At 49.9% G+C, this 24,784-nt stretch overlaps 1 protein-coding gene across 1 annotated transcript in view; it reads left to right on the top strand.

Annotated features, from left to right (window-relative positions):
* The window catches only part of SLC39A11 (solute carrier family 39 member 11), a 74,878-nt gene that overhangs the window by 23,376 nt on the left and 26,718 nt on the right, over positions 1–24,784 (top strand). The window contains exon 6 of the mRNA XM_062506105.1: positions 15,962–16,141. Coding sequence (XP_062362089.1) covers positions 15,962–16,141 — 180 coding nt within the window. The remainder of the gene's footprint in view (positions 1–15,961; positions 16,142–24,784) is intronic.

Raw genomic sequence — 24,784 nt, 5'->3', positions numbered from 1 at the left:
GTTCCCTGCACTGTTATCAAGGAGGTTTAATTTAATTTCCTGGATGCACCTCCCAGTCTGTTTAATGCTGCAGCTGGATGAAATAAATTCCTCAGAAACTCCTCTCCATGCCCAGCAGCTCTAGTGGCTCCTAGATGTTAAGTATTTTAAATATTATATATATAAATAGTATACTATAGCACTATATAGCTTTTATAGCACTATAAAATGCTCTGAACAAATACAAAATTTATTCAGTATTACCTTTTCTAATTTCACTTTTCCCCCTGTTCCCATTTCACAAGCTAACCACTTTATTATCCAGATCAAAATGCCAGAGTTCCTGAAGAACAGAGTGTTTTTAATTGACATGAATAGCAGTTATTTCACATTTTAAAATCTGTTCTAAAGGGAAATCTGACCTATCATTTCTGGAGAAGAGCTGAATTTTAGCTCAATTTCTGCTGTTTTTCCTTCTCTGAGTGGGGGAAAGTTTAAATTTGCCACAGAGTGAAGCACTCCAGTGCAGTGAAACCCTAAAATTTCAAGGTTTATCAAACCAAACCAACAATTGTTTTGCTGCAACCCCTGGAGCAGAGCTTGGTTTGGCTCCATTCAGCCAGCACAGGAATTTATTTATTTATTTTCTGGAGCTGTTTCTATAGCTGGGTGGGGATGGGAATAATTTGGAGTCACCCTAAGGAAGGTTTGGAGGAGTGGCTGTGAAATGTGGGGAGCTCAGCCCAGCCCTGCTCTGAGGAAAAAGGAGCCACAAAACAAAATAAAAATCTCCTTTTCCAGGAGCTGGGATCCTTTTCCTGGAACTGGGATCCTTTTCCCTCCTTTTTCTGGAACTGGGATCCTTTTCTCCTTCTCCAGGAGCTGGGATCCTTTTCTCCTTCTCCAGGAGCTGGGATCCTTTTCTCCTTCTCCAGGAGCTGGGATCCTTTTCTCCTTCTCCAGGAGCTGGGATGCTTTTCCCTCCTTTTCCTGGAACTGGGATCCTTTTCCCTCCTTCTCCAGGAGCTGGGATCCTTTTCCCTCCTTCTCCAGGAGCTGGGATCCTTTTCCCTCCTTCTCCAGGAGCTGGGATCCTTTTCTCCTTCTCCAGGAGCTGGGATCCTTTTCCCTCCTTCTCCAGGAGCTGGGATCCTTTTCTCCTTCTCCAGGAGCTGGGATCCTTTTCCCTCCTTCTCCAGGAGCTGGGATCCTTTTCCCTCCTTCTCCAGGAGCTGGGATCCTTTTCTCCTTCTCCAGGAGCTGGGATCCTTTTCCCTCCTTCTCCAGGAGCTGGGATCCTTTTCCCTCCTTCTCCAGGAGCTGGGATCCTTTTCCCTCCTTCTCCAGGAGCTGGGATCCTTTTCTCCTTCTCCAGGAGCTGGGATCCTTTTCCCTCCTTCTCCAGGAGCTGGGATCCTTTTCCCTCCTTCTCCAGGAGCTGGGATCCTTTTCTCCTTCTCCAGGAGCTGGGATCCTTTTCTCCTTCTCCAGGAGCTGGGATCCTTTTCCCTCCTTCTCCAGGAGCTGGGATCCTTTTCCCTCCTTCTCCAGGAGCTGGGATCCTTTTCCCTCCTTCTCCAGGAGCTGGGATCCTTTTCCCTCCTTCTCCAGGAGCTGGGATCCTTTTCTCCTTCTCCAGGAACTGGGATCCTTTTCTCCTTCTCCAGGAGCTGGGATCCTTTTCCCTCCTTCTCCAGGAGCTGGGATCCTTTTCTCCTTCTCCAGGAGCTGGGATCCTTTTCCCTCCTTCTCCAGGAGCTGGGATCCTTTTCTCCTTCTCCAGGAACTGGGATCCTTTTCTCCTTCTCCAGGAGCTGGGATCCTTTTCCCCTGTCCCTCTCCCCGAGTGGCTGATGTGACCTGTGCTGTGGTTTCCTTCCCACCTGGTTTCCATTTCCCCACGTTTTCCTTGCAGTTCCCCATGTCCTGAGCTCACTGTTCATGTCCAGGCCTCTGTTTTATGCCCTTGCACGTGGTATATGGCACAGGATGATGGAAAATGCCTTTTCCCTAAAATAAAAATCAATGGTTTAGTTCCTCCCCCCTCCCACCAGGAAGCTCTCCCAGATACAAGTATTGATTGTTGAGTAAAAGCCAAGTTCAGATCATAATTACCCTTTAAATCAGCGGGGTTTGGGCTTTGCACCTCAATTATTCTTTATTTCAGTGGGGCTGGGGGGTTTCACTCTTAATTATTCTTTATTTCAGTGGGGCTCATGGATTTGTGCTCGAATTGCTCTTTAACTCAATGGCACTGGGGGGTTTGCACTGAATTTATTTTTTTAAATCAGTGGGGCTCCTCATCCTCCTCCTCCTCCTCCTCCTCCTCCTTTTACCTTCACTTTCTTTTTTTTTTAATTTTGATTTTGGTTTTTTTGAATTTTGATTTTGTTTTTTTAATTTTGATTTTTTTTTAATTTTGATTTTGTTTTTTTTATTTTGATTTTGGTCTTTTTTATTTTTATTTTGATTTTTTATTTTGATTTTGATTTTCGATTTTTATTTTTTTTGTTTTGATTTTGTTTTTTTATTTTGTTTTTTTATTGATTTTGTTTTTTGTTTTAATTTTTTGTTTTGATTGTTTTTGTTTTGATTTTTTTTTGTTTTGATTTTTTTTTTGTTTTGATTTAGTTTTTTGATTTGATATGTTTTTTATTTTGGTTTTGTTTTTTTACTTTGATTTCGTTTTTTTTATTTTGATTTCAGTTTTTTATTTTGATTTATTTTTTATTTTGATTTTGGGTTTTAATTTCGATTCCAGACTTTTATTTTGATTTTGTTTTTTTTTTTTGTTTAAATTTTTTTTTTTTGGGATTTTATTTTTTTTATTTTGATTTTGTTTTTTATTTTGATTTTGGGGTTTTTTTTGTTTTAATTTTGGTTTTTTTTGTTTGGATTTTATTTTTTTTATTTTGATTTTGTTTTTTTATTTTGATTTTTTATTTTTATTTTGATTTTGTTTTTTTATTTTGATTTTTTATTTTGATTTTGCTTTTTTATTTTGATTTTGTTTTTTATTTTGATTTTGTTTTTTTTCTTGGTTTAATTTTGTTTTTTTTCTTGTTTTAATTTTGTTTTTTTTTTGTTTGGATTTTATTTTTTTATTTTGATTTTGTTTTTTTATTTTGATTTTGTATTTTAATTTGATTTTTTTAATTTTGATTTTGTTTTTTATTTTGATTTTTTTTTATTTTGATTTTGTTTTTTATTTGATTTTGACTTTGTTTTTTATTTCAACCTCTTTTTCTTTCCGTTTCGAGTTTCTTTTGGCTTTTAATTTTTTTAATTTTTTTTTTTTTCCACTTAGATTTTTATTTTGATTCTCATTTTCTAAACCCTGCTTCTTTCTGACCTATCTTGCTTTCAGCTTCTTCATCTGTGTTTCTGTGTTATCTGCAAGGCCCAGAGCTGAGCAGGTCCCTGCCCATCTGCAGCAGCTCCAGGCCCCAATTTCACCTCCTGGGTGATGCTCAACAACAAAACTCCAACCCCAGGAGCCTCTGGAGAGGGGGAAGAAAAACTGGGATTGCTTCCCTTCAAAGCTGGATGTGTGGCAGCAGATGGTGTGAATGCCTGAAAGGGGGATGAGGCTGAATTTCCAATTAAGTGTAATTAAAACGGGGCTCATTTATTTATCTGGCATCCCTTTGAACCAGGGGCTGGTGCCTCCCCTGCTCCCTGGAGCTGGGAGGGAATTCACAGCATCCACAGGAGGTGCTGGGATTTACAAATTAATCATGGAAATGTTTCTGGGGATTATTATTTTTTTTTTTTTTTCCCAGCCTGGAATTTCTGTCCAGGGTGAGATTGGGAGTCCCATCCTAGGAAGAGGCAGTTTGGGGAATTATTTTGGTTTGAAAATTATTATTATTATTGTTATTGATATTATTGTTATTATTATTTTTTATTTGTTTGGTTTTTTTTTTGTTTTGGTTTGGTTTTTTTTTTGGTTTTTTTTTGGTTTTTTTTGTTTGAAATGGGGCTGGGAGCAACGTGGGGTAGGGAAAAATTCCCTGCTCGTGGCAGTAAGGTGGAAGTGGATGAGCTTAAAGGTGTCACCCAGCCCCTGATTCCATCCTTTCCCAGGTGCATCTTTCCCAGGGGGCAGGGAGGGTCACTGGCTGTGCCCAGGGTGCCAAAGCCCTGAAAAAAAAAAATAAAAAAAAATCCATCATTTCCTGCTCCCTGCCGGGGTTCTGCTGCTTTGGGGCTGTCAGGGCCGTCCTGGCTGCTGAGTGCCCAGGGCTGTTCCATGGGAAGCTCTTTGCAGAATGATCCTTTATGGAAACACATTAAGAGGATTTTTTTAATTTTTTTTTTTTCCCCCTCTTCTTCCCGCCCTGCTGGGCTCGGGCTGAGCGATCCCTGCATTCCCACCTCGGGCTCAGGGACATCCATTTGCTTTGGATTCCGAGGAGAACAAAGATCCCAGCTCCTTCTGCCACAGACCCCAGGGGTGGCTCAGCTCCCGTTGTTTTTTATGGGATGGATTTTGGGGTGGTGTTTGCTGCCCTCCCCCAGCTCCAGCCCATGGCGGTTGGGATTTGGGATGGGTGTGAGGACGATGCTGGGCAGGGTCTGTGTCCCTTGTGTGGGGACAGATGTTGTCCGACCCCTGGGAAGTGCTGAGGGAATCCTGCTGGAGCCATCCCGGATTTCTGGGCTGGAGCCACTGCCTTTTTCTACTTCTGCCAGAGACAGGAGTTCTCATTTCAGAGCTGTTCATCCCAGATCCATAAATCAGAGTTTATGGAAATAAAAATCCCAGGCCCTGAGCCTGAGCCTTGTCTTCCCAAATCCTCCCTTTGGCCACGTCACTCCCAGCCCTGGCTTTGCTTCGCTGCTTTTATCCCTGAAATAGGAACATGAAACATTGAACAGGGCTGGAGGGAGCTGCACTCGGAATAAAACCTGTCAGGAATGTGGGAAGTGTCTCCTGCTCAGCCAGCAGGGCTCTCTTCTAATCCATTCCCCTCCCTGGCAGGGTTTTCCTGCTCCTCTGAAGTGGGAGATGGGGAATCTCCTGCTCTCCTCCCCGTTGTTGGGATTGGGATTTGTTGGGGTCCAGCCCCTCTGTGGGGGATTCAGGGATGTGGGATCCCACCTGGTCTCTTCCCATCCCACAGTCCCTTTGAAATCCAGTTTGTGTGCAAAAATCCTGTTGTTCTGCTGGGATTGAATCCTGGGGTGTGATTCCTCCAGGGGGATGTGGTACCCCCAGGGGATCCCAATCCCACCCCCCTGCCTGGACGATGGATTGTGCTCCTGGAAGCAGCCTCATGCTTTGGTTATTCCTGGAGAACGGGCAAAAATCCAATCTGTTTGTCCCTCCAGAGGGAGCTGGGATTGATTTTGTGAGTCCAAGGGCTGAGAACAAAGGAGCACTTTATTTATTTTCCTCAGAAATCGATTCCTAATTTTATTTTTCCAGCTGTGAGAGGGGGCCCCTTTTCCCAGGTGTGTGCTCAGTCCTGCCAGCCCCAGAGTGGGAATTTGGAGCTGGGTGGGGGGTGAGGATGGGAACTCCAGATGTGTCTCTCCAGATGTGGATTTATCCCAGAGCACTGGGAGATGCTGAGCAGCAAATGCAACCTGGGCCTGGAGGAATTCCTTCTAGGAATTGGCTTGCAGCGAGCTGGTGTGCAGGGAGAAGGAGTTTTGAGCTGCCAGGGGCTGGGGGTAGGTGGGGTATTGGGAGGGAATTCCTGGCTAGGAAGGTGGGGAGGCCCTGGAAAAGAATTCCCAGAGGAGCTGTGGCTGCCCCTGGATCCCTGGAATGTCCAAGGCCAGGCTGGACAGGGCTGGGAGCAGCCTGGGACAGGGGGAGGTGTCCCTGTGGAACTGGGTGGGCTTTGAGGTCCCTTCCCACCCAAATCATTCCATAATTATGGGCACCGCTCCGCTGGGCACTTCCATCTCTACTTAAACCTCTGGGATCTAATACTTCCATTAATTTATTTTCACTTTTAAAATAGTTTAATTAACGTGCAAAGAGAGTTTTTCCAGCTGAAACCACCGTGTTCTTTTGGAATTAAAGGAGCAGCAGGTGACTTTGGGTAGTGGGAATTGCAGGAGGAAAGAATGAAAGGAATTATGGAGAGCAAGAATTGAGCTGCTCATCCTGTCCCTGGTTTGGAAGTGCTGTAAGGGAATGGTGAAATCCAAGTGGGAATAAGCAGTTCTATTCTGAGATTCCAACATCTGGGATGTGTGGCTGTGTTTGTCTTGGTGGCTGCTCCTGGAACCTGTGCCAGCCCAAATTCCTGCTCTGTGGATTTCCACACTTCAGCTCTAATTAAAAAAGACAGGCAGGAGGGAAGGATGCAGGGAAGATGGGAATGAGATGGAAATAAATGGATTAAATCAGGAGTGTGGGGGGCACTGCTGGAACCTCCCTGGGCACGGCACAGCTGGGTTGTGTGCAGGTGTTCCTGGGGAACAGGATCCTGTGGGAATGGGGACAGGATCCCACAGGAATGGGGACAGGATCCCGTGGCAATGGGGACAGGATCCCACGGGAATGGGGACAGGATCCCACGGGAATGGGGACAGGATCCCGTGGGAATGGGGACAGGATCCCACGGGAATGGGGACAGGATCCCACGGGAATGGGGACAGGATCCCGTGTGGAATGGGGACAGGATCTGTAGGGATGGGGACAGGATCCCACGGGAATGGGGACAGGATCTGTAGGGATGGGGACAGGATCCCACGGGAATGGGGACAGGATCTGTAGGGATGGGGACAGGATCCCGTGGGAATGGCGACAGGATCCCACGGGAATGGGGACAGGATCTGTAGGGATGGGGACAGGATCCCACGGGAATGGGGACAGGATCTGTAGGGATGGGGACAGGATCCCGTTTGGAATGGGGACAGGATCCCACGGGAATGGGGACAGGATCTGTAGGGATGGGGACAGGATCCCATGGGAATGGGGACAGGATCTGTAGGGATGGGGACAGGATCCCGTGTGGAATGGGGACAGGATCCCACGGGAATGGGGACAGGATCCCGTGTGGAATGGGGACAGGATCCCATGAAAATGGGGACAGAATCCCACGGGAATGGGGACAGGATCCCATGAAAATGGGGACAGGATGCCACGGGAATGGGGACAGGATCTGTAGGGATGGGGACAGGATCCCGTGGGAATGGGGACAGGATCCCATGAAAATGGGGACAGGATCCCACGGGAATGGCAGGGAAGGCTCTGCCAGTGCCCCGGGGCTGCTCAGGGGGATCAGCACCAGCCCCGTCCCCCAGCCCCGTCCTCATCCCAGCCTGGTGCTGCCTGGCTCCTGGGCAGCTCCTGATAAAATCCCACTTTTCTTTTCAAGTGGGGACGAGGCCGTGGGGTTTTTTCCCTGCCTCCCCTCAGTCTCTCTGTGTCTGATCCCTCTCCCATCAAGAGCTGCTCCCTTGCCAAGGCTGCGAGACACGAGCGCGGCTCAGCCCTCGGAAATGAAGTGATTAAATTAACTGGGATGTGTAAAATTTCAGCATCAAATGATTCAGCCCAGCACTTCATCTACTGGGAACTCTTTTAGGAGCTCTTGGAAGGGAGCAGGAATTCGTTTGCTTAAAAGGACCTGGTGCATGTAATGACATTGAGCGTGGTGCCGCCGCTCCTGCCCGAGGAATTAATCCCAAAACGCGGAGCTGTGAGGTCAGGGAGGGTTTGGGAATTAATCCTGCGTGCTGCCAGCTCGTGGCACCTCTGCTGGGCCACGTGTTGTCCCCACGTGCTGTGTCACCTTCACTGGGGACAGCCCTGGTGGCACTGTCACCGTGAGCTCCTGTGCCTTGCCAGGGACATTTCCACCACCCAGTGGGGGATTCTGGGGGGTGCTGGAAGCTTCTGGGGCTCTTTTTGGGGCTGGATTGTTCCTGAAGTGATGTTTGGGGTGGGATTTGGGTGTTGGGCTCCAAGTGTCATTCAGGAGGAATTTGGGTGTTGGATTCTGGGTGATGTTTGAGGAGGAATTTGGGTGCTGTGCTCTGGGTGAGGTTTGGGGTGGAATTTGGGTGCTGTGCTCTGGGTGAGGTTTGGGGTGGAATTTGGGTGCTGTGCTCTGGGTGAGGTTTGGGGTGGAATTTGGGTGCTGTGCTCTGGGTGATGTTTGGGGTGGAATTTGGGTGCTGTGCTCTGGGTGAGGTTTGAGGAGGAATTTGGGTGCTGTGCTCTGGGTGAGGTTTGGGGTGGAATTTGGGTGCTGTGCTCTGGGTGAGGTTTGAGGAGGAATTTGGGTGCTGTGCTCCACGTGCCATCCATGAGGAATTTGGGTGCTGAACTCCCTGTTTTTGGTGCCTGGGACCCCAGTTTGGGGCAGGAGGGAGCTGATGGGACCAGTGCTGCTGCTGGCACAGTCCAGGCTGGTGCTCCAGCACCTTCTCCATCCAGATCCCAGGAAAAATCCATGAGATCAAATGGGAATCAATCCTATTGAAGGGAGCAGCCTTTTCCGAGCCCCTGTTTTTCTTTCTCTGAAAACCCCAGCACAGGCTTTGATGTGCCAGAAATGTTGGAAAATGAGTTTGTCCCATGTGGGAAGCCAGGGCTGGGCCAGCAGGACGGGGCTGCAGTCACACACCCTGCACAGGGGGCTCCTGGCTGTCCCATTCCCACTGAATTCCGGGAGCATGGGAAGCCTGTGCTCTCTGCTCAAGCACCCTGAGCCTTCCTAGCAGTAAATAAAAGCTATTTTTAATAAAAGAAATCTTTATTTTGACCATAGTTGGGCAGCTCCACTGAGCCTCTTTTCCAGCATTTTTTTTTTTGTTGTTGTTGTCTTGAGTGTAAACTTCCCAAGAAATTGGCTTCTCCCATTTTTGGGGGCTCATTCCTTAGCAGAGCAGGTTTTTTCCTGGAAGTTTCATTTCCAGCTCAGGTGGGATCCCAGAATTGCAGCTTTCCCTGTACCTGGGGCTGGCAGCCATCCCCCAAAAGGTGCTGTGCTTAATTACTGCAGCTAATTAAAACCTTTTTTTTATTTTATTTTATTTTTTTCATTCCTCTGGGGGTGGGAGATAAGAGCAGCGTTCCCTGTGTGGCAGCAGATGCTCCCTAAGACCCATCTGCTCCTCAGCATCCCTTCTGTGCTCCCTGGAATTCCTGCTGCGGTGGGAAAAAGGGGGAGGAAAACGAGGATTTGGGGAAGTTTGGAGGAGGAAGAGGAGGAATGGATTTGGGTACACTTGGGAGAGCAGTGGCACTGGTGGATTCAGTTCCAAGAGCTGCCAGAATTCCTTGGGAAAAGCCTTAAAAAAACCCAAAAACACAACCCAGGGAAGGTATGGCTGGAATCCATGGAAAAAGCCTTTAAACCAGGGAGAGCTGAGGGAAAACAGGTGAAATCCTTGGGAAAAGCCTTTAAATAACAGGGAAAGGTGAGGGAAGACACGAGTGGAGTCCTTGGAAAAGCCTTTAAAAACCAGGAATAGTCGAGGGAAGGCATGGCTGTCAGTAAATCTTGGAAAAGTCCTTTAAAAAAGGGAAAGTTGAGGGAAGACAGGAGTGGAATCCTCAGGGAGCAGAGCGTGCTGAGCCATGGTGTGCATCCTGTGGGGCTCCAATATTTTTATTTTTATTTTTATTTTTATTTTTATTGTTTTTATTTTTATTTTTATTTTTATTTTTATTTTTATTGTTTTTATTTTTATTTTATTATTTTTATTCTATTATTTTTATATTTATTTTTATTTTAATTATTTATTTTACTTTATTTTTTATTGTTATTATAATTTTTATTTTAATATTTTATTTTTTATTTTTATTTTTTTATTTTTTATTTTTATTTTAATTATTTATTTTTACTTTATTTTTTATTTTTATTATAATTTTTATTTTTTATTTTAATTTTTATTTTTATTTTTTATTCTTATTTTTATTTTTATTTTTTTATTTTTATTTTAATTTTTTATTTTAATTTTTTATTTTTATTTTTATTTTTATTTTTATTTTTATATTTTTATTTTTATATTTTTATTTTAATATTTTAATATTTATTTTTATTTTTATTTATTTTTTATTTTTATTTTTATTTTTTGCCAGGGTTGGGCTTGAATGCACAAGAGATGGCATTTCTTATTTGGACGCAGATGTTTATTAATTTTTATCTATGTTACAGTGAGTTTTACAGCACTTGTAGTTAACAAGCTAAAAATGGAGATGTATTTTTCTTCCTACAAGGTCTTTTAAGGCCAAATTGCCCAATTAAGAAAAGCCACCTAAATTATTTTTACTTTTAACCACCCGTGACCCTCAATGCAGCTTTTTCCATCCAATTAAACAAGATCACCCAAACCCACGAAGAGGAAGGTGAAGAAGAAGGACAAAACTTTTGCCTTAAAACTTCCATTTCGCTTTCTAAATATTAATTTATTTTAAGACCTTAAATTGTGAATTTTCCCCCATTTCCCCCCCACACACTTTTATTCAAACTCCACGCTCGTGATCCTGGTTCTGCCACTCAATTTTGGAAGTTTTCTCCACAACCTGAGTTGCAAAGCAGAGAATTCTTGGGGGTCAGCAGAGAAAAATTTAAAATTCTCAATATCCAAAGTTCATTCCTGGGATGATTCCCTGGGATCCCATCCAGGATCTCTGTGGATCCATGGAGATGCTTCACCTGATAAATCCCATTCCCTCCATGTGCTCCGAGCTGAAGGGTTTTTGGAGAGGGCTGGGATTGCCTGTGCAGATTTTGGGAATCATTTCCCAAATTATCCTGATTTATCCCAGCCATTAAAGGTGAGGGCTGGGATTGTCTGTGCAGATTTTGGGAATCATTTCCCAAATTATCCTGATTTATCCCAGCCATTAAAGGTGAGGGCTGGGATTGTCTGTGCAGATTTTGGGAATAATTTCCCAAATTATCCTGATTTATCCCAGCCATTAAAGGTGAGGGGCTGGGATTGTCTGTGCAGATTTTGGGAATCATTTCCCAAATTCTCCTGATTTATCCCAGCCATTAAAGGTCAGGGCTGGGATTGTCTGTGCAGATTTTGGGAATCATTTCCCAAATTATCCTGATTTATCCCAGCCATTAAAGGTGAGGGTTGGGATTGTCTGTGCAGATTTTGGGAATCATTTCCCAAATTATCCTGATTTATCCCAGCCATTAAAGGTGAGGGTTGGGATTGTCTGTGCAGATTTTGGGAATCATTTCCCAAATTCTCCTGATTTATCCCAGCCATTAAAGGTGAAGGGTTGGGATTGTCTGTGGAGATTTTGGGAATCATTTCCCAAATTATCCTGATTTATCCCAGCCATTAAAGGTGAGGGATTGGGATTGTCTGTGGAGATTTTGGGAATCATTTCCCAAATTATCCTGATTTATCCCAGCCATTAAAGGTGAGGGCTGGGATTGTCTGTGCAGATTTTGGGAATCATTTCCCAAATTATCCTGATTTATCCCAGCCATTAAAGGTGAGGGCTGGGATTGTCTGTGGAGATTTTGGGAATCATTTCCCAAATTATCCTGATTTATCCCAGCCATTAAAGGTGAGGGATTGGGATTGTCTGTGGAGATTTTGGGAATCATTTCCCAAATTATCCTGATTTATCCCAGCCATTAAAGGTGAGGATTTCACTGCAATTCCTTTGTGCTCCTAGGGAAGGGATGGCAGCTCCTGAAAGAGAAATTTTCCATTTCTTTGGGGAGTTTTTCTATTTCTTTAGGAAATGTTTCAGTTTCTTTGGGAATGTTTCAGTTTCTTTAGGAAATGTTTCCATTTCTTTGGGAAAGTTTCCGTTTCTTTGGGAATTTTTCCCTTTTTTTTTTTTTTAATTTTTCCATTTCTTTGGTGAATGTTTCCATTTCTTTGGGGAACGTTTCTGTTTCTTTGGGAAAGTTTCTGTTTTTTTGGGAATTTTTTTTCTTTTTTTTTTTGGAAATTTTTCCATTTTTTTGGGGAATTTTTCCATTTCTTTGAGAATTTTTCCATTTCTTTGAGAAATTGTCCCTTCTCTTCCCCCATGCCTGCACAATCCCAAGCTGTTCGACTCTCCTGCTTTTCCTGGGACAGCAATAACCCAGAATTCCAGCTGCAGGGAATAAGGAAGGCTGTGAGGTGGAGGTTTGTTTTTTTTTTTGTGGGGCTTGCAGAAGAATTCGGAGCAGCTTTTGTGCTGCTCCCTCCAGGTGTTAGCTGAGCTCTGAGCCCCTCTGGAATTGGAATTACCCAACACAAGAACATTTCTGAGGCTTCCCTGCCTTTCCCCATATTCATCAACAGCGAATAATTCCCACAAACAAATAATAATTCCCAAATAATTCGCCCGCAGCCTGGCGAGCAGCAGTTAATTAAGGATTTTAATAAGGCTGTGGTGCATCCTGCCTCTCCTCCCACACCTCAGAGATGGGAGATGACAAATCTGAAGCAGCCCAGCCCTTGGAAGTTCAGCTGGAGGAAGAATCCCCAGAGTCCCCCAAGGCTGGAGAAGGCTGCAGAGCCTTTCCTGGAGAGGCAGAAGGAAAAATGGGGAAGTGGAGGAGGCCTTGGGGCTGGGAATGGGAATGGGGAATGGGAATGGGGATAGGAATGGGGAATGGGGAATGGGGAATGGGGAATGGGGATGGGGATGGGGATAGGAATGGGAATGGGGAATGGGGAATGGGAATGGGGATAGGAATGGGAATGGGGAATGGGGAATGGGAATGGGGATAGGAATGGGGAATGGGAATGGGGAATGGGGAATGGGGAATGGGGAATGGGGAATGGGGATGGGGATAGGAATGGGAATGGGGAATGGGGAATGGGAATGGGGATAGGAATGGGGAATGGGAATGGGAATGGGGATAGGAATGGGGAATGGGAATGGGGAATGGGGAATGGGGAATGGGGATGGGGATGGGGATAGGAATGGGAATGGGGAATGGGAATGGGGATGGGGATGGGAATGGGGAATGGGGAATGGGGAATGGGGATGGGGATAGGAATGGGAATGGGGAATGGGGAATGGGAATGGGGAATGGGGGATGGGAATGGGGAATGGGGAATGGGGATAGGAATGGGGAATGGGAATGGGGATAGGAATGGGGAATGGGAATGGGGATAGGAATGGGGAATGGGAATGGGGATGGGGATAGGAATGGGGAATGGGAATGGGGATGGGAATGGGGAATGGGGAATGGGAATGGGGATGGGGATAGGAATGGGGAATGGGAATGGGGAATGGGGATGGGGAATGGGAATGGGGATGGGAATGGGGAATGGGGATGGGAATGGGGAATGGGAATGGGAATGGGGATAGGAATGGGGAATGGGAATGGGAATGGGGATAGGAATGGGGAATGGGGAATGGGAATGGGAATGGGGATAGGAATGGGGAATGGGAATGGGAATGGGGATAGGAATGGGGAATGGGAATGGGAATGGGAATTCCCCTTCCAAGGGAAGCTCCAGGTTGTCCCTGGGGAGTTTTTTCCAGCATGGGGAGAGGAGATGTTGGGATGCTGCCTGGAGAAGGAGCCTGTGCCACAGGGGAGCAGCCCCTCCTGCCCTCCCTGAGCTGTCTGCAGGGTTTTGGCAGCTAAGCCAGGACTAAAACAGGTCCTAAACCCACTCAGAGGGGCTGCGTGGGCTCCGAAGCTGTGCCAGGGGGAGGCTCTGAACCCCAGGGATTAGGACAGCTTAAAGCCAGGCCTAAGTGGGGAGAATAAGAAGGGCTCTGGAGCAGGTGTGGAAAGCTGGAGAGCTGCAGAGCTTGGGATTTGGGAGCTGAGGGCGTGCAGGAGCTGGGCTTTGGAGCCCAGAGTCAACAGAGCCCCGCTCTGTTTGTGCACCCAGGCTGAGCTCACGGCTAATGCAAACAGTTTTCATTAAGGAATAATCAAAAATAAAAAGCCATTTCACATGCTGATAAGGAGCCAGTCGGTTTTTTTTTCACTTCAGCAGCAGTTTAAGCCACACTCAAAGCCATTTATCTTTTCTCCAGTGCTGGCTGCAGAGGATATGAAAAATGCAGCAGGCTGCACACATGTAATTAAACTTTTGGCAGAATCTTTGCCCCGCAGCTTTACTAAGAAATTCAATAATGATAAATCGAGTGGAATATCTAAAGGATTTTTTTTTTTTTTTTTTGTGAACAGGATTTAAAATAATGTCTGTGGCACGGAGAGTTATTTGCCACCTAATTGTCTTGGCACGGCTCTGGGAGCAGCCTGTCTGTGGTGTCAGCTCTTCTTTACACCCAGCCCTTGTTCTGCTCTTATCTCCTCTCCAATTTACCATTGAGGCTTTCCTGATTCCCAGCCAAGCCCGTGCTTATCCCTAATGACAGTTTTGTTCCCCCAGCCTGGCGTTTTCCAGCTGGGAGTGCTCCTGGCTGTGAGGCTGTGCCGGTGGTATCGCTGCTCTGTAATTATCCTTTCCTTTTTCCTTTCCTTTTTATCCCCTTTGGGATTTGGGAGCAGAGCCCATCCCTTGAGCAGGCTCTGTGTGCCACTGCTCTGTCAGTGATGCTGGGATTGTCTCCCTGCTTTTGGTGTTGTTGTCTTTATCCCTGGCTAATCCAGGGATCATTTCTAGAAGAGGTGATTTTTTTTTTGTGTGTGTGTGTGTGTGTGTGTGTCTGTGTGTGTGTTCAGACTGTCCCTCCAACCTCTCCTCAGCACTTTCCCTGGAAAAGCTGCACCAATTCTTTTCATTTTTACAGTTTTTCCCTGTTTTCCTCACCCCTGTGGCATCCCCCCCATCCTTTGTCACCACTGGCCCCGGAGGGGCTTCAGATCTCCTCAGAAAAGGCAATTTTTCGTCATTTTTCCCCAAACAGGACCAAGCAGACTAATTAAAAATAATATATAAAATGTGAAATAATCATTAACGAGGTATTTGACAGAAGTGAGCCGGGCCTGAGCACCTGAGGAGGTGGCAGTGAGGTGACAGAGTTAGGGTTAGGGTTAGGTTAGGCTTTGGTTTTTGTTGATTGGCTTCAAACTGAGAGAGAGGAGGATTAGGTGGGATACTGAGAAGGAAATCCTGGCTCGGAAGGTGGGGACACCCTGGAAAATAATTCCCAAAGAAGCTGTGGCTGCCCCTGGATCCCTGGAGGTGTCCAAGGCCAGGTTGGAGCAGCCTGGGACAGTGGGAGGTGTCCCTGCCATGGCAGGGGTGGGATGGGATGGGATTTGAGGTCCCTTCCCCCCAAACCATTCCATAATTCCATGAAAATCTGCCCTGGTTGTTGTGGTGGTTTATGGAACTCTTGGATCTTTCTGGGGTTCTGTCACTTGGAGGTAACTTCTTGTCCTCCCAAAATCCCTTTATCCCCTCCCAGGAAAGCCTTTGGTGCCGGAGGGGAATCCCTGCCCCCTCTGCATCCCCACTCCAGCTTTCCATGGGAAGCAGCTCCACAGGGAACAGGGCTCTTGGTGACCCCGTAGCCGTGTTCTGTGGGTCAGCCTGGGCAGGGTCAGCTCAGGACAAAGCTGTGGGGACAGGGGGACATGTGCCACCATGACCCCAGAGCCGTGCTGGGAACAGGGGATTCCATCCCGAGGTGGCTGCAGCCTGTGCCAGGGGCTCTGTGTGCCAGCATTCCTTGGCCAGGCTGCTCCGTGGCATCTGTTTGTCCTTGTCTTGCTTCAAACAAAATATTTATCCTTGTCCCCACGGGCTGGAGCAGAGCTGAGGCTCTGCCACCAAATGTCACAGCCCGGGCTGGCTTTGGGGACAGCGTGTGGTGACAAGGACAAGCTTTGTCTCTTGCTGTGTTCGCACAGTGGTGGCGGCGCTGGCTCTGTCACACAGGGGAGGTGACACCAGGGAGGTGACACCCGGGCCTCTCCACGGGGAGGGTTTGGCTTTCACCTGGTTTGTGGTACCAAAAATTCAGGGAGTGTGGATCCTGGCGAGGCTCCGGTTGGAATTTCCTCGTGGGAAGGGTGGGCAGGTGTTGGAAGGGGATGCTCAGGGAGGTGTCCCCACCCCCAGAGGTGTCCCCACCTTGGCTGACCCCGCTGTTCTCTGTCCCCAGACAAGGCTGAGAACGGGGAGCCCTACCAGAGGAGGAGACCAGCGGGGTCCCCCCTGCCCGAGGGCCCCCCGGCATTCCCGGCATTCCCGGCACCCCGGGATGGATCCGCCCCGGCCGGGAGCAGCAGCTGGAGGAGAATCGTGCTGATGATCCTGGCAGTGACCATCCACAACATCCCGGGTGAGTCCGTGTGTCCGTCCTGTGTGTCCGTGTGACCATCCACAGCATCCCAGGTGTGTCCGTGTGCCCACCCCAGCTCCCAGGTGTGTCCATGTGCCCGTCCCAGCTCCCAGGTGTGCCCACCCCAGCTCCCAGGTGTGTCCGTGTGCCCACCCCAGCTCCCAGGTGTGTCCATGTGCCCGTCCCAGCTCCCAGGTGTGCCCATCCCAGCTCCCAGGTGTGTCCGTGTGCCCATCCCAGCTCCCAGGTGTGTCCATGTGCCTGTCCCAGCTCCCAGGTGTGCCCATCCCAGCTCCCAGGTGTGTCCGTGTGCCCGTCCCAGCTCCCAGGTGTGTCCGTGTGCCTGTCCCAGCTCCCAGGTGTGCCCATCCCAGCTCCCAGGTGTGTCCGTGTGCCCGTCCCAGCTCCCAGGTGTGCCCGTCCCAGCTCCCAGGTGTGCCCATCCCAGCTCCCAGGTGTGTCCATGTGCCTGTCCCAGCTCCCAGGTGTGCCCACCCCAGCTCCCAGGTGTGTCCGTGTGCCCACCCCAGCTCCCAGGTGTGCCCACCCCAGCTCCCAGGTGTGTCCATGTGCCTGTCCCAGCTCCCAGGTGTGCCCACCCCAGCTCCCAGGTGTGTCCGTGTGCCCGTCCCAGCTCCCAGGTGTGTCCGTGTGCCCACCTCAGCTCCCAGGTGTGCCCACCCCAGCTCCCAGGTGTGTCCGTGTGCCCACCCCAGCTCCCAGGTGTGCCCACCCCAGCTCCCAGGTGTGTCCGTGTGCCCACCCCAGCTCCCAGGTGTGCCCATCCCAGCTCCCAGGTGTGTCCGTGTGCCCACCCCAGCTCCCAGGTGTGTCCATGTGCCTGTCCCAGCTCCCAGGTGTGTCCATGTGCCTGTCCCAGCTCCCAGGTGTGCCCATCCCAGCTCCCAGGTGTGTCCGTGTGCCCGTCCCAGCTCCCAGGTGTGTCCGTGTGCCCACCCCAGCTCCCAGGCAGCCTCATCCCGAGCGGATCCCACAGATCCCAGCTCCCCTGGCAGATGGCTCTGGCTGAGTGGGCGCCTTTGGACAGGATCCTGTTCCAGATTTTGTGGGGTTGAGGCACGTGGGGCCTTGGCAGCAGAACTGTGGTGGGGAGGGGGCTCGGGGGAGCCTGGAGCAGCTGCAGCCTGCCTGTGCCAGCCCTGGCTGGGACCTGTCATTCCCCGGGGAATACTGGGAAAGGTGATGCTGGGAAGGCCAAATCCTGCAGCTTTTTCACCTCTCGGTGTCTGTGAAGAGCCAGGGATGCGTTTCAGAGTTCCAGAGCTCTGGGGCTCTGCAGGAGGATGAGCAATTGGGCTTGATTTCCTTGCACAGTGGGTGGGAAATTGCAGAGCAGCAGGTCTTGGGGGCTGAGTGCTCCAGGCTGGGCTTTGTGGTTCTGAAAGAGGAGATCAGAGGATGATGAGATCAGTTTGGGACAGCTCAGGACGATGAGCTGCTTTGCAATTCTTGGGGATGTTGAAAGTAAAATAAGGCAACCTTTTCCAGGGCCTTTTTTTTTCCCCGGTTTCTTCCCTTCTCCTGCTCACCTTTCCTTTGTCCCTTCTTTGCTGTGTGCCTTGCTCAGGCTGGAGGCTGGGTGGGTGCAGGGAAAGAACAACTTTCGTTGTTTCTCCCCAAATTTACAGATTTCTGGATCTATAAATTCAGGAAGGCACACTGGAAGTTTTGGGAAGAGCTGTGTTCTCCCAGCCCTGGATATTGGCAGTGTGGACCCTCCCACATCACCTCGTGCTTGGTGACTTTGAGAGTGGCTTTTATCCAGTGCCAGGCAGGACATCCATCCCAAATTCCATCACGGAATTCCCCTTCCCAGGGGAGAAGGCTCCGCTGTGCTGTGCAATCCCAGCTCCTGTGTTTCCCTGGGAGTGACAAAATCCCAGGGAGCACACGCAGAGCTTCTGGCTGTTCCCTCCTCCAGCCCTTCCAGCCTCCTGCTGCTCCTGGGGTGGGAATTGCCTCCTTCCAGCTGGTTCTGGGCACCTTTGGGTGCTCCTGGTGCTCCCCCAGCTGCCTGGCCTGGGATTATCGTGATAAGATGGGAGTTAATGATTTGCTGCTTTTCTTTATCACCTGCACGAGCTGTTCCCGGGCATTAACCTGCTCCAGTTTGTCAGCAGCAGCAAAACATTTCTCCCTCCTCATCCCTCTTTTTTAAATTAATTCCAGGGGGGATAATTTGGGTGCTGCAGTTCAGCTCCAGGTGTTGCTGGGGGAGGAAGGTGCCTGGCAGGAAAGGTGAGGAAGGAGCTTTTAAAATGAGCCACACACTCAAAAAAAAAAAAAAAAAAAAAAAAAAAAAAAAAAGGAGAAATGTCTGTTCTGAGTGAAGTGTGATTGGATTTCATCCTTCTAAGGAGGTGAAGCTCCCTGATTCCTGTGTGTCAGCAGCACAAGGAGAAAGTTCTGCAGAGGGGTGGCCAAAGTGTCACCCGTGGCAGGAGGTTCATCCTGAGAGGCTCCTCCAGGAGCACAAAGCCACCTCTGGATGGTGACAGAGGGTTCCAAATCCTCCCTTGCATCTAAAAGATCACATATTAAATATAAAATATTAAATATAAAATATTAAATATTAAATCTTCATCCCCAGAGAGGCTCAGGCCCTGCCTGGGGCTCAGTTCAGTGCTGGCTCTGTCCCTGCTGAGCTCTAACCCCCAAATCCCCCTCCTGCTCTCTCCCAGTGGCTTTTCAGCAGCCCCACGGTGACACTGGGGCCACTCAGCAGTGACCAAGCCCTGACCAACACTCTCCTTCCCGTGGGGATTTGTCCAAAATCACCTCGAGGTCCCAGATCCCAGAGGCTGGACTCGAGCCCTGGTGCTGCAGAGCCCTTCCCACAGGGCACAGGGTGCCAGCAGCAGCCTGAGAAATCCTCCAGGCTCTGGAGGAATAATTCAGGCTGTGAGGAAATCAGGTGAGCAGCAGTTTTGGGGCTCTGAATTCCTTCTGCTTTGCCAGGGAAAGCACCGGTGGTGCTGATGCCTGGAGAGGCTGAGCTGGAGCAGAGTTGAAGGAATAAAGCAGGGATTTATTAAATCCTTCCAAGGATTCACCTCGGGCAGTGCAAGAGCCCGGTTGAGGCTACATCCAAGATGGGTCAGAAGTTTTCACACTTTTAAAAGTTTTGGTTCATTCCCATCCTGGGGTTCATTGTCCAAGCCCAGCTCCAGGCTCTGCAGTCCCCTCCTCCCAGATTCTCTCCTCAATTCTCTGCTCTTTGCACTTTTTGGGCTGAAGCTGCAGCGCTGTCCTCGGTTGTGGGGCTGGAAAAGGATTGTTTTGTGTGCCTGAGCTGGGAGCAGAACTTGGAACACTCGCTGTGGAGTTCAGAGTTGTGTCCCAGTGCAGGGCACAGTCTGGAAAACACCAAATCTGAAAAACCCAAGGCATCGGTGCCGCCGCTCCCTGCTGCAGGCAGGGTTTGGAAAGCCGGGAATCTCTGCCTCCATTAGCAGCCCTGGCACCGTCGTTAGCTCTGGCTCCTGCAGGGTGAGCTCTCCTGGGGCTGGGGATGCTCCCAGCCCTGGGAAAATCACTCACTGCTCCTCAGGGAGTCCTGGAATGGTTTTTGGGGGAAAGGACCTCAGAGCTCGTCCAGTGTCACCCGTGCCATGGGCAGGGACACCTCTCCCTGTCCCTGCGTGCTCCAAGCTGCCCTTGGACACTTCCAGGGATGGAGCAGCCACAGCTTCTCTGGGAAATCCATTCCAGGGCCTCCCCAGCCTCACAGGGAACAATTAATTCCTAACATTTCATGGAAATCTTCCCTCTTTCCCTTTCCAACCATTCCCCTGTGTCCTATCACGAGCTGCCTGTGGAAAAAGCCACTCTCCATCTTTTTTTTACCAGCTCTTCTGAGGAGTATCAGATTTTATAAGTGCTTCTGAAGTACTGAAAGGGCTCTCTCCATCCAGAGCCTGCTCTTCTCCAGCTTCCTCTGGCAGCAGCTCCTGCCTCTGCTGCTCCCTCTGCGCTCCCACAGAGGTGTCCAGGTCATTCCCAAGGGTTTTCCTTCTTTCCTGTGCCTCCAGAACTCCTCCCACAGCTCCGCATCCCTGGGACGCTGCTGCAGGAGGGGGATCCACGCTCCCCTGGCTGGGTCTGAGCTGCTGGAGCTGCTCTGCATCCCCAAACCCTGCCTCAGTTTCCTCTGCTGTCCCAAGCTCCATCCCCGTGCTGGTGGGGGATGAGCTCCCCTTTTTTTATTGCCGGCAGGGAGTTGTTTGATGGACCTGGAGCCTCTCTCAGGGCTGAGCTGGCTGGGTCCTGGCAGTGCCCCTGTGTTTGTTCCCAGGCTGGGAGCAGCTTCTGGTGGAGGGCAGGGAGTGGAGCCCCCCGGCCCGGCCTCCCACAATCACTCAGTGTTTGTGGAGGAAAGGTTTGGATCATTTGTTCCAAAGCTGGGGATGCCAATGGAAAGGATAAATTGATAATGACAGGAGATGCCAAACTGCAGACTCTTCCTGCTAATTAATATTCATACATGCCGGCTTTAGCAGAACATTAATTATGTATTTAATCAAGCCCTGTTTATTCGGGTTTAGCTTTGTACCTTGGGTGGCTGTTGTGCTGAAGGCTTCAGATTAATTAAAATGTTGCTGGTGTACCACAAATAACAATTAGCGAGGTGTGAGCTGAACAGCCTTTCCCTTTGTGCTGCTGTGGGAGGGCAGGGGAGGGGAGGGGAGGGGAGGGGAGCCTGGCAGGGTGGGGTGTCCCTGGCACCAGGGTGGGATCCTGGGAAGCTCCTGGGATGCTCCCGGAGGGCTCTGCCCTGCTCTGCTGCCTCATTTCAGGGGCTCCCCCTGCCCTGGAGGTGCTGCAGGAGCCCCTCGTGCTCCAGGAGAGGATCAAGGTTGTGTTCTGCTCCTCTTCATGCCCTGGAGTCTCAGAATTCCAGAGCCATTGAGGTTGGAAAAGCCTCCCAGGATCGAGTCCGAGCTGTGCCCCTTGTCCCCAGCCCTGGGTGCCACCTCCAGCCTTCCCTGGGGATTCCACCAGCCCGTTCCAAGGCCTGACCACCCTTCCCCAGGAGAACTCTTCCACCCTGAGCCTCTCCTGAGGCCGTTCCCTCTCCTCCTGATCCCTGGGAGCAGATCCTGACTCCCCCCTCCTGGCAGGGAATTGTGCAGAGCCACAAGGTCCCCCCTGAGCCTCCTTTTCTCCAGCCTGAGCCCCATTCCCAGCTCTCCCAGCCTCCCTTGATGTCCCAGTCCCATTCCCAGCTCCCCCCTGGTGTCCCAGTCCCATTCCCAGCTCCCCCCTGGTGTCCCAGTCCCATTCCCAGCTCCCCCCTGGTGTCCCAGTCCTATTCCCAGCTCTTTCCTGATGTCCCAGTCCCATTCCCAGCTCCCCCCTGGTGTCCCTGTTCCATTCCCAGCTCCCTCCTGGTATCCCAGTCCCATTCCCAGCTCCCTCCTGGTATCCCAGTCCCATTCCCAGCTCTTTCCTGGTGTCCCAGTCTCATTCCCAGCTCTCCCCTGATGTCCCAGTCCCATTCCCAGCTCTCCCCTGGTATCCCTGTCCCATTCCCAACTCCCTCATCGTCCCCAAAGAGGAGTCCCAGGAATCTTGGGGGGATTTTTGCTGGCTCATTCAGAGCTGAGTCCTTTCCCTCAGGTGTGGCAGAGAGGTGGGGAGGAGCTGCAGGTGTTGGTGGTGACAATTCCCTGCCTTGCTTCCCCCTGGCTCTTGGGAAATGTGGGATCCCCATCCCCAAAACGCACTCAGGTGACAGCAGGGACCTGGCTGCACCTGCCCCATCCCTGGCTGCTTCCAACCAGTCACCAGGTGATGCTTCCAGCTTCCAGAACGTTGCCAAGGAAACCTGAAATTCCCGTTTTTTAATTTGTGCTGTGGCAGACTGAGCCCATCCCGGGATCATCCCTTTGCTCCAGCCTTTCCTCCCTGCAGGCACAGCTCTCGCTCCGGGTTTGCTCCCAAATTTCTGCCCCCGCTGTTGAGCAGAGGGGTCTGGGAAGGAGGGGAGTGGCAGAGCCACCAGGTGAGGTGACACTGATGTCCCCTGCTCCAGCTGAGGATCCCTCTCCAGTTCCCAGTGCCACAAAGCCATTAACGAGCTGGGATTGATTTATTTTTAATGAGGAGGAGCAGGGCAGAGCGGGTGAGCCGAACAGGGAACAAATCCCGGCCGGGGAGGTGGCACCGTGGGCAGGAGGGACAAAAGGTGACAAGGAGACACCTTTAGGTGGTGACAGCTCTGGGAAGGGTGGCTGAGACTCCTGGGAAGCTGCTCTGGCGTGGGGGGGAGATTCCAGGTGACAATTCTTTCCCCTTGGGATCGCCCTTGGAGGTGGCAGCAAGAGGCTGAGCCCTGATTTGGCACTGGTGGCATTTTTGGGGTCCTCCTTCTCTGCTGGACCAGGAGGGAGAGATTTACCCCAAAAGTTGTAGGGTGGGTTCTGAGCAGTGCTCGGAATGAGGGGCAGCAGGGATAACTGGGATAACTGGGATAACTGGGATAACTGGGTCGGGTGCAGGATTTGCAGGGCTGTCCCCTGCTTGTGTCCCTGTCACCAGGGCTGGCACCGAGGTGTTGCTGCAGAGACAAAAAATGAGACCAGACACACTCTTCTTTCTGTAGCCAAAAAAGGTACTTTATTTTCGTAGGGTTTTACAAAAGCATCGTGTTTGTTTCTAATTAGTTAGAAACTTAATTGTTGCTGTGTTTGATTGGTCAGCACACCAGAGGTGTCTCCGTGCTGGCAAATGTCTCTTTTTAGATCTTGTTTGCATTTTTCTCTTTAATTCAGGATAGTTCCCACAGGTGTGAGTAACTGGTACAGCCTTGTCCCTTGCTCGTGACAATAAGTTGTTTTTCACTGTGGCAGGTTTCTATTCTCAGGAAAAGTTGGCAGGTTTTTCATGGGTATTTATTAGGTTAGCTATTAGTTTCGTCAAAGTAATTATTAATTATTAGTCGAGGTAATAAAGCTTGGTTTACAAAGCTTTTTTTTTTTTTTTTAAAAAGGTTTTTACATATACCACTGAGGAACAGCTGAACCCTGAACTGCCAGTGGTGACAGATTTCAGATTGCAGATTTTCAGATTTCAGGCTGGTGACACCTCCCTGCTGTCACCCCATCCTCTGGAAGGCTCTGGGTGATCCCAGGAAAAGGGGGGGGATGGAGGAAACGTTGGGAAATGTCGGGAAATGTCACCCTGATTTCAGCCGTGCTCCTTTGCAGCTCTACCTGGGGAGAACAGAAGTGAAGGAATCTCCTGAGCAGTGAGGAGGGAGCTCCCCTGGGGGGTTTGTACCTGGTCCCTGGGGTTTGGCACCTCCCAGGTGAGCCCTGTTAACCCTTTGGGGTTTGTACCTGGTCCCTGGGGTTTGGCACCTCCCAGGTGAGCCCTGTTAACTCTTTGGGGTTTGTACCTGGTCCCTGGGGTTTGGCACCTCCCAGGTGAGCCCTGTTAACCCTTTGGGGTTTGTACCTGGTCCCTGGGGTTTGGCACCTCCCAGGTGAGCCCTGTTAACTCTTTGGGGTTTGTACCTGGTCCCTGGGGTTTGGCACCTCCCAGGTGAGCCCTGTTAACCCTTTGGGGTTTGTACCTGGTCCCTGGGGTTTGGCACCTCCCAGGTGAGCCCTGTTAACCCTTTGGGGTTTGTACCTGGTCCCTGGGGTTTGGCACCTCCCAGGTGAGCCCTGTTAACCCTTTGGGGTTTGTACCTGGTCCCTGGGGTTTGGCACCTCCCAGGTGAGCCCTGTTAACTCTTTGGGGTTTGTACCTGGTCCCTGGGGTTTGGCACCTCCCAGGTGAGCCCTGTTAACCCTTTGGGGTTTGTACCTGGTCCCTGGGGTTTGGCACCTCCCAGGTGAGCCCTGTTAACCCTTTGGGGTTTGTACCTGGTCCCTGGGGTTTGGCACCTCCCAGGTGAGCCCTGTTAACCCTTTGGGGTTTGTACCTGGTCCCTGGGGTTTGGCACCTCCCAGGTGAGCCCTGTTAACCCTTTGGGGTTTGTACCTGGTCCCTGGGGTTTGGCACCTCCCAGGTGAGCTCCCTCAGCGGCCATGCCCTCGTGGTTGAATCCATGCTGTTCCCAGGTGCAATTCTGGACGCTGCAGCTTTTCAAACCTCTGCCCATCCCCACAAGGGTGAGGCCGAGCTCATTCCTTGTGCCAGGAGCTGCTCCTTCCCGAGCTGGAGCTGATCCTGGGCTGAGGGTGGCTTTGAGGGGGAAGTGAGGGGGCTGTGCACGGCAGCAGAGGTTCCGTGCTGTGCTGCCAGATTGGAGTTCCTGGGAAGGGAGGTGATTTCCAGGCTGCTTGCTTTGTCATTAGCAAAAATTGATTGGATTCATCCTCCCGGGACGGGCACTGCCTGCACTCTGCCTCCCTAGGGAAGGGCAATGAGTGCCAGATTGCATCTCAATTATCAGCAGCACTGATTATTTATATGAATATTCTCCCAGATCCATTAAAAAGCTGGGAACATTCATTTGGAATGATTTTTTTTTTTTTTTTTTTTTTTTTTTTTTTCCGTGGGGCTGTTGAAATTGAGGCTGTTTTCCAATTGTTGACTTTAATGAGGATTTGGGAACCCACTGGGGCTCAGCAGAGCGTGAGAGCAGGAACCAGTTTAGCTGCACCCATTAAT

This window comes from Cinclus cinclus, chromosome 20 (assembly GCF_963662255.1).
Source record: "Cinclus cinclus chromosome 20, bCinCin1.1, whole genome shotgun sequence".
NCBI lineage: Eukaryota > Metazoa > Chordata > Aves > Passeriformes > Cinclidae > Cinclus > Cinclus cinclus.
This window is presented reverse-complemented; position numbering and strand designations above follow the sequence as displayed.